A 9,364-nucleotide genomic window follows, 5' to 3' on the forward strand; every position below is an offset into this window, starting at 1 on the left:
GGGGAGGGGGGGAGGGGGGGGTGAGAGGGCGCCGCCTGCCCCCATCCCCCTCCCCCCTCCATGTCGGGTGCGAGAGGGTCTGGTGGGCAGCGAGCCCCCCCCCGCTATGAGCCCCCATGGAGAGGGGGCTGACCCAGAGTAAACATCCTGTGGCCCTCTGCAGTGAGGGGGCCTGGATAAGCATCCCTGAGAGACACGGCAAAAGGGGGAGGGTGGCAGGGCAGTTGTGGGGGAGCTCGTGCAGGTGGCGGTGGGTCGGGGCAGGCCTCGGGCAGAGGAGGCTGGCAGCGCCCGGGTCCAGCTCAGGTTCCTGTCACCGTTCGCAGCATCCTTAGGATGAGCGGGAAGGCTCCCCCGGGCCTGGAGGGCAGGGTCCGGAAAACGCTGCAGAAAGTCTTCGGGTTCGAGTCTTTCAAGACTTCCCTGCAGGAAAGTGCGACCATGGCTGTGGCGAGAGGTGAGGCTCGGCATGGGAGACGTGTGGAGGAGCACGGCCGGGTGTCCATCTCTCCGTGTGGGGATGACACTGCAGGAGTTGGTATCGAGCCTGCTGTGAGCACACGTCACCTGGACTAAGCAGGATCACCCGGCCCTCCTCTGCTCTGAGATGGTTTTGGTGGCCCAGGAGCACGTGCTGCACACGAGCTCTGCATCTTCTTTCATTTGTTTTGTAACACCATGGTTGCATCAGCCATGGAAATGGGAAATGGTGAAGTGCAGCATTGTTGGTGTCTTCTCTGGTTGTCTCTTCACACCTGCCCAGTGTGTTTGTGATCAGATGGCCTCAAACCTGTTAACATTCAGACATTTTCAGAGTAAAACTGTCCTTGTATTAGAGACAGTACCAGTGGAGGACTTGATTTCTTGGCATAGCTGAGATCCTCAGAATCATGGGGCCATTATCAGAAACATTTTTGTCCTGGTGTTGACACACACCCCAACACCCAGCTGGGGGTGGACAGGCAGCTCACACAAACAAGCTGCCAGCTCCCTCAGCAGCTCTCTCAGTGTGAATCAGAACAGTGCCCAGTTCAGTTTCCATCTATCACCACTCAACAGACCTGCCAGAAGTGGGGTTCTATGTGCAAGGTGTCTCTGCCTATTAACCTGGTGTCATTGGCACCTTCCTGGCTTGAATTGGATCCTGGTTAGTGCGGGAACAGTCACTCCCTGCAGGATATTACCCATGGGGTTGAGATTTCCACCTCCTGTTTCCTATGAGGGACCTTTCTGGGATAAGCTTTGAGAGGACGTGGTGAAGTTCTGTCATGGGGCTGGTAATGTGGTAAGTGGAGGTCTGTAAAATGAGGGAGAGCAGCTTTTCTGGAGGAGATTTAGCATGAATACCTTCACTTCATCTTGGTTTCTGTGTATTTTCTGGTACTTTTGTACTGCTGCCTCTAAATGTTTACAAAGCAATCTGAGGTTCTTTGAAGGAAACCACTGCTGGCATGCAAAGTATTGCTGTGCTTTTCGAACCTAAAATGAAGTTGTTTTGTTGCTATACCACCTGGTACATGCACACATGTGCTGTTTCTGCCCACCCCTCCAGCCTGAGCCCCAGGAACTCACCACCACTCAGAAGCCTTGAGCTTTCTTCTGTTGTTTTTGCAGGAGAGAAGGATGTCTTTGTGTGCATGCCCACAGGGGCAGGGAAATCCTTGTGCTACCAGCTTCCTGCAGTTCTGGCAGTGGGCATCACCATTGTCATTTCACCTCTGATTGCACTGATTCAGGTAACTGTCTCCTGTTAGCTGGGGAACAGCAGTCAGGGAAGGGGTTGGGAGACTCTGGAGGCACAGCTGCCTCTTGCCTTTCTGCCCACAAGTCTCTGCTGCTGATGTCTCTGGATTCTCCTGATACCTCAATGTACTTTTCTTACCCTGGGATGGGCGAGGACAGCAGAGTATCTCTTGTATGGTACTTTGCATTTCTCTAGAAGGATGTTTTTTCCTTCAATAATAACCCGGTGGTTTTTATAACTGGGCCTTCCTCCATTTTCTCCAGACATAAGCAGCAAAGCAGAGTTAACTCAAATGCACCAAAAGATGGCTCTTTCCCCAGAAAAAAACCTGCCCTTTTACCTATAAAGTAATAACTCCAGGAGTGATGAAGTTGCCTTTGAAGGCACAATTCATTCTGCATCAAAATGTCTTTTCGTTGCAGTCAGTCTGTGATGGGAAGAAGGTGGTTTGGCAGAGCTGCTCCATGAGCACTTTCATCTGTGAGATTTTTTTCCCTCTATTTTGCCTTTTCTACTGTTTCATCACCTGTTGGGAGAAACAGTTCCCTGTAAGAGCAGCTGTAGCATTGCTTAGACTTGTGTAGACCATTAGCACTGCCTGACATCTGGTGCTGCAGGCTGCTGGTTTAGGGTTTGTTGTTTGTGGAATGATTTTAACTCCTTCACAGTCTCACTGTAATACACATTAAGAATTATAGCAGGCTTGGTGATACTTCTCAGAAAGATACTATAAAGAGTGAATTTTTTCCAAGTGTGAGGATTACTGATTAAACTCCAGCATGGCCAATATTACAAGTGGAAGTTAAGATATACCATTGATAAGAACAGGTTAAGATGGGCTCGATGAGTCTTAGGGAAAAGAGCTGGAGTGAACCTCCAGGGTCTTCTCATCAAGCCCTGAGAAGGGGTGGCTGTGCCTGAAGTGATCATGATGTATTTCAGTGTAGCCAAACTTCAGGAGTTCAGCCTGTGCAGTTCGTTACAGGGAAGGCTGGGGGGTGACTGTGTGAACAGAAAACAGAAGCAGATATTAAATCAATGACTGAAACCAGATATTGAGTAAAATAATGAGATACCTGTTTTTCAGGACTATTCATATCCTGAAATGTTGGGTGCTAGTCAAGTGCAAGTGAGCAGGGGAGAGGGAAGTGAATTTGTTTGCTCAGTGTTCATCTGGACGCGATGCCGCGCTTTCTTCTTGGTTTTCATGACATGATTCTCATCCATGCTTCTGGTTCTGCTGCAGTGGTGATTTGCGTGATCCTTATACTTTATCCTGTCTCAATTGTGTTAGAACATCCTTCAGTTATTTTGGAGTGAAATGCTCCCTGTTCTTGCAGGGTGGGAGTGTTCATTTTCCATCTGTGACAACTCCGTGGTGTAAATACTGAGACGTGTTGGTGGCTTGTTCAGCTCACGGTGCCTGTGATGAGTTGTTTTGCACAGATCCCTGCTGATGTTCCCTAGCAGCAAAAAGACTGTCTTAAAGTGAATGGATGCACAAAAATGCAGTTGAATGTAAGAGCTGGATGGAACTCACAGGTGAAGAAAAAGGCATCTGGAATTGATGTAAATAACAGGACTGTAGGTGTGTGTTGTCCCGGGATTTGATCCTGGAGGTGGAACTGGGGCCTCACCTAGCTCTCCCTACTAATCTCTTGGTGCTGGTGACTTTCTTTATTCCCATTTGATTTTCATTTCAATTTTGTATTCGCTCTAGGATCAAGTAGATCACCTGCTGGCTCTGAAGATCAAAGCCTGCTCTCTGAACTCCAAGCTGTCTGCCCAGGAGAAGAAAACCATCCTGGCTGACTTGGCAAGTGAGAAGCCCCAAGTGAAGCTCCTGTACCTCACCCCAGAGATGGCAGCTGCCTCTTCCTTCCAGCCAACACTGACCTCCCTGGTGTCCAGGAACCTCCTGTCCTACCTGGTCATTGATGAAGCTCACTGTGTGTCCCAGTGGGGACACGACTTCCGCCCCGACTACTTGCGCCTGGGCGCTCTGCGCGCCCGCATCCCCCACACCCCCTGCGTTGCCCTGACTGCCACTGCCACCAGGGAGGTCCAGGAGGACGTGGTGGCAGCACTCAAGCTCAAGCAGCCGCTTTCCACCTTTAAGACTCCTTGTTTCAGATCTAACTTGTTCTATGATGTGCAGTTCAAAGAGCTCCTGACTGATCCGTACGCCAACTTGAAGGATTTCTGTCTGAAGGCGCTTGAAGTGAAGGGCACCACCGGGGTACGTTTTACCTTTAGGGAAGAAAACTAAACTGGACAAAATCTACCTTAATGGTCCTTGACCTTCTAGGGGTTGGTGGGGCCCTGCCAGATCTGTGACAGGAAGGGAGGAGGTCCCAGCAAGGAAAGTGCTCATGTGTGTTTTCTAAATCCTCTAAAAGTGCACATGTATGTTTTTCAGTTCCTCTAAAACAGATAGAATGTGAAGGCTGGGTTCCTTTCAGAGGTGTCCTCAGAAGGGGGTTAGTCTAAAAGAGAATTGATTAGGAATATGGGACAAGCATTTCCACCTTGGTTTGTCACATCCTGGGTGATCATTGTGTGTTTGTCTTCTGCTCTCATAGTGTGGCGAGGGTGAGCAGAAGCATTTGAAGGGTTGAATTTCCTGCTCTAACACCAATTCCCAAAACAGCTCTCAGCAGCTCAGCTATAACCTCTGCACCTGAGTGTTTCTGAGATGCTTCTTGCCTTGTGTGTGCTGGGAGAGGATGAGGGGGCTGTATTTGCAGCTTTGTTGTTTGACTTCAGGCAGTGTCCTGGCCTTTGTCTCCTGGCTCCCAGGTGTACTCCGGCTGTGGCATCGTGTACTGCAGGATGAGGGATGTGTGTGACCAGCTGGCCATTGAGCTGAGCTACCGAGGGCTGAAAGCCAAGGCCTACCATGCAGGTACTGGAGTCTGCATCTCTTACTAGCTGGGAGAACTGAACTGTGCCACCTGGGTTGGGGCTACATAGAAAAGAGCTTTCTAGGCATGCTCTGCACTCTGTGTGAAGCTCACACATCAGGTCTGTGAGGTAAGTGCAGGGCCTTCACCACAATGACATTCCCTTGTCTCCAGAACTGTTGGTTTTGTTGGATCTTGCATGGCCTGAATATAACAACTGCTTTTATCCTGGGTGGGGAGCTAGATTTTTGTCTTTCGAATAAAAACAGCTGCTGCTGACTTCTGCTTCATCCCAGGCCAGTTTAAACACTGAGAGGAGTGTGTACATCAGTCAGTTTAGTGAGGGAGTTGGCCTGAAGTGGGGGAATGGAGGAGAAAGAAAATCCTCGTTTCTTTCCTTGCTTTTTTTTTGGTTTTGTTTTGTTTGTGGGATTTTTGGGGGAGGGGGGAGGTTGGTTGTTTCTGTTTTATTTTTTTTTTGTGGTGGTGTTTACTTTCTTCTCTTTTCCTTCCCAGGACTCAAGGCAGCTGACAGGACTTCAGTCCAGAATGAATGGATGGAGGAGAAGATCCCTGTCATTGTTGCAACCATCAGCTTTGGAATGGGAGTAGACAAAGCAAATGTCAGGTGTGTGAGGCTGAGTGTTGTGCACCATCAGAGACTGAAACCTGAGCAGGGGGAAGGAAAAGTCTCGGTCTCTCTGTTATCTAATATATCTGACTCAACTGCCTGATGAACACTTGCTTAAACCAACAAAACCATTGCTGGAAGTTTCTTATCTTAGGAGTAACAAAACCAAACCTGTGAGGGCTTTGTAAAAATATTAAACACAAGGCAGCAGAGCTTCTCTTTGCCAGTCATCCTCAAAATCAAGAAAATTGGAGGAATGCTTTTCTGCCACACCCTCCAGGGTTTCAGAAAGAGCCATCTCAGTGCAGTCACAGCTGTCTCTTTCACTTCTCTTAGTGCAATAGCTGCTGTTAAAAAGCAGTGGAAAGAAAATCTGCACCTAAAATAATTCATCCACCCTCTACTAAAATAGTCAGAGCCAGCTTTTTTTGGAGATCTCTTGCAATGCTATGGGGAAAAAATAGCCCTTCACAAATGGCAGTAGCCATATAAAAATACAGTTCCAGTCCAATAGTTCCAACTTTGCACATGGTTTCCACTGCTGTTCCTCTGAGATTGCTGTCCCCATAAGGGCTCTGTGTTAGAATTCCTGCCCTGCACTACAGCTGTGCTGAGTTATTATTGTAATCACTTACTAGAGGGATAATTCAGGTGCAGCTCCGACAACACCCACAACAGACCTGATCTCTAAAATCCACATGCAGAAGTTGCTCTGAACACTGTGAGAGAAGGGCAGGATATCACTGAGCCAATCCCATCAGTTCACAACTGGGCCATCCCTCTGCCTGTGTCACTGTGCTGCCAGGAAACAGGACCCCATAACAGTGACAATTTTACTCCTTGATGCATCTTTCCAAAGAGAGACATGAGGAGTCTCCTAGGACACAAATTAATGACCTGCTGAAGCCACTCTGCCCTGTCCAGTGGTCATTAAAAAAGTCAAAGAGTAACTGAAATGCATAGGGCTGACTGAAAGTGAAATATAGCTGATACACGCTTGTAACCTGGTTAGTTTACAAGGAATGGAGTTAAAATTATTCTTTACAGGGTTTTTAAAAAATAACTTAAAGGACATTATACCCAAGCCTAGTTAACAAGGCACTGCTGCTTAGCCTTTGCTCTGTGTTGGCAGATTTCTGAGTATTCATGCATGTTATCACATAAGATCAGGTCTGACAACTTCTAGAGGTGACTCTTCTGGACAAAAGGGAAAACAGAGGTGGTGTCTCTTTTTTTTCCTGATGGAATCTGCTCCTTTCTCTTCACTGTAAATTCAGTTCTGCTTAAAATTATTTATCAATTTCTTCAGCAAACTTCCTGATGGTGTTTAAATGTGTAGGGCTCTGATGCTTCCTGCTTGGCCTGTTCCTGGGCTGTTTGTGTTTGAAGAAACACGTCTGCTTGCTTTTGTCATTTAAGCTTTAGCTACACCCATATGCATCATACGTGCCCTTGGGTCATGCTGGGTTTGAGGCAGGCTTGAAAACATTGGCAACATTACTGTGCTGTCAAATCCTCTCAAAACAGGTATAAGCTGAAATTGCTGAATAGTCAGGTACAAGCAGGTTTAAAGTAGTCTTGCAGTGCTGTGTTGAAAACCTTCCTGCAGAGATTACATAAAATTTAGTAATGATTCTGTAGTCGTATTTGCTGTTTAGAAAGGTTGCCTTCATCTGAGAAGCACAGTGAGGTGGAGTTTCCCATGGAGATTTTGGCTAAGTGTCTTTTTAAAATCATGTATCTAAAAATGTATTTTATAACGGTGCAGTTGTGTCCGACAAAATAAATACAAATTTTTTATTAATGCTGTGTTTTATGGTAAAATCTCCCAAACTCCTTCATTTAGTGTCCTTACTCTCAGTCTTCAGAGCTGCACAGTTTTATGCATGTTTGGGATATTCATGTGCTCATTCCTTTCCATCCAGTTGTAGTGACATCCTGCTCATGTGCTGTCCAGGTGCATTTGTTTTCTTACAGCTCTGTTGCTTTCCATGTCTTGTGTGTTAAGAGGACTTCAGTGTGCAAAATCTCTTGCTGTGCTCCATCCTCTTTTATGTTTTGCTGCCGTGTTTTTTGCTGTTGTTGATGCCCACAGACACCACATGGGTGTGTGCAGTGCTCTGAGAAACCTGCAGCCTCATGTTCCCTGGTTTACCACATGCAGATTTGTTGCTCACTGGAATATTGCCAAGTCAATGGCTGGATATTACCAGGAGTCTGGCAGAGCTGGGAGAGATGGAAAACCATCCTGCTGCCGCCTCTATTACTCAAGGAATGACCGGGATCAAGTCAGCTTCCTGATCAAGAAGGAGCTCTCTAACATCCAGGTGAGAGCTGCAGAACACTGCCCACCTGCCTGGTTACACTGCCTTGGCTCTGGTCTGATTTGCCTGCAGTAACCTCTGAATATGAAAAGATGAAATGAAATTCTCTTGAGTCTAGAGCTGTCTGGAGCCCGGTTGCAAGGGATAGCAGAAGGAAGGGAAGCAGGGAAGGAAAAGGCTGCCAGAGCCAGCTCTATTAGAGAGGAATGGGTGAGCAGAAGTTGGAGCAGAGACAGGGAGGTGTCTGTACCTGTTTGCCATATTGCTCAGAGGGGTTGGATTTGGTCATTGCTAGAGTTACTCTATCTGTGTATATTTAAATTGAAGACTATAGTTCCTTGTCTCATCTACTTTCAGGAAAAAAAAGGCACCTTAAAAGAGTCTGACAAAGCTATGATGACAGCTTTTGATGCCATTGTGAACTTCTGTGAGGAGCTGGGGTGAGTGCACTTCTTTCAAACACTGCTGTTAATGTTGGGGAAAACATGCCCTGTTCTTCCAAGAAACTGTTATGGCTGGGATCCTGCATGTGTCCCTGAGAAATCTCTCATGACTCCCACCTCTGAGTTAACTGAGATGTTGGTCTTGGAGTCTGACCAAGTCAGGGGGATGTTTAACTTCTCTGGTGATGTATTTTACAATATTCTGTCTTTGATGATGGGCTGACTTAGTTGCATTTGCTTTTGTTTTGACTCTCTCCTTCAGTACATCACCCTTCTCTTAAGGGGACAAACAGAAAGCCATGGGATGGAAGGATTTAGATTTACAGAAACATTAAATCTCAGTGTCTCCGCTCTACAAAGTGTCTGTGATTCTCATTGACCTTAGAAGGACCTGATGGTGTTTAGAATGTTTCAGAAGCAGGCTCAAATTATGGATGTGCCCAATCTAAATGCAGACTAGCAACCACAACATGCCTTGTTCAGGTTTAGTTCATGCCCTGTACACTATAATTGTACTAATTGCTGTTCTATGCTGGATAAGACATCAAAGCTATGATTTTGCCAGGAAGAGAGAAGTGTGTGTTCACTAACTGAAAATGGTCTTTGTTTGGCTTGCTTACAAGTTCTTCATTTTGTTTCATTTTTCACACGTGGCTCTAGGACAGCTTTTTCAGCCTGAATGTACCACGTGCTGCTTTTCTGGTGCCGTGGTGAGCGTGTTCTCTCCTCGATGGCACGTTTGGCAAACAGATCCTGGGTTTATGGGGTAGTCTTGCTAGTACTGAACTGTGGCACAACACTGAGCCCTGGGGCACTTGAAGGGGCACTTCTTTACCCAAAGTCAAGGTGATGCTGTGAAGTAGCTGCTGGGAGGCTTCTTGCTCTAAGAATTTGATCCACTTGTCTAAGCAGCTCTGCTCTTTCTGGGGTGTGTTCCCAGCTCACAGATGGCTGTTGTGGCTGGGGTTTGTACAATCATAGAATGGTTTGGGTTGGAAGGGACCTTAAAGACAACCTAGTTCAACCCCCTGCCATGGACAGGGACACTTTCCCCCAGGCCAGATTGCTCCAAGCCCCATCCAACCTGGCCTTCCAAGGATAGGACATCCATAACTTCTCTGGGCAACCTGTGCCAGTATCTCACCACCCTCAAAGTAATAATCTGAGTAAGGGACTATCACTGACCTAATCAGCAATCACACCTCCCAGACTTTTTCTTCCCTTCCTCAGCTTGATACGTTCTTCCTCCTGTGTATCATGGGATGTGCATCCCAGAGTCACATCTTGCAGCACCACTGCCTGACTTCCCTGCTCATAAC

At 47.0% G+C, this 9,364-nt stretch overlaps 1 protein-coding gene across 7 annotated transcripts in view; it reads left to right on the forward strand.

Annotated features, from left to right (window-relative positions):
• RECQL5 (RecQ like helicase 5) overlaps positions 1-9,364 on the forward strand; it is a 38,683-nt gene that overhangs the window by 228 nt on the left and 29,091 nt on the right. For 5 of the 7 annotated variants that reach the window (XR_001864919.1, XR_001864918.1, XR_001864920.1 and 2 more), the window contains exons 2-8: positions 327-457; positions 1,615-1,736; positions 3,465-3,983; positions 4,544-4,649; positions 5,164-5,275; positions 7,443-7,605; positions 7,960-8,042. Coding sequence is in view for 4 of the 7 variants with exons in the window: in XM_017743212.1 (XP_017598701.1) it covers positions 327-457; positions 1,615-1,736; positions 3,465-3,983; positions 4,544-4,649; positions 5,164-5,275; positions 7,443-7,605; positions 7,960-8,042 (1,236 nt within the window). In the remaining 3 variants the exon portion in view is untranslated. Of the gene's footprint in view, positions 1-326; positions 458-1,614; positions 1,737-3,084; positions 3,333-3,464; positions 3,984-4,543; positions 4,650-5,163; positions 5,276-7,442; positions 7,606-7,959; positions 8,043-8,307; positions 9,071-9,364 lie in introns of those variants that run through there. The other 2 variants (XM_017743215.1, XM_017743213.1) reach the window with 2 other exon arrangements.

The sequence above is a fragment of the Corvus brachyrhynchos genome, unplaced genomic scaffold (genome assembly GCF_000691975.1).
Source record: "Corvus brachyrhynchos isolate BGI_N302 unplaced genomic scaffold, ASM69197v1 scaffold148, whole genome shotgun sequence".
NCBI classification, from domain to species: Eukaryota; Metazoa; Chordata; class Aves; order Passeriformes; family Corvidae; genus Corvus; species Corvus brachyrhynchos.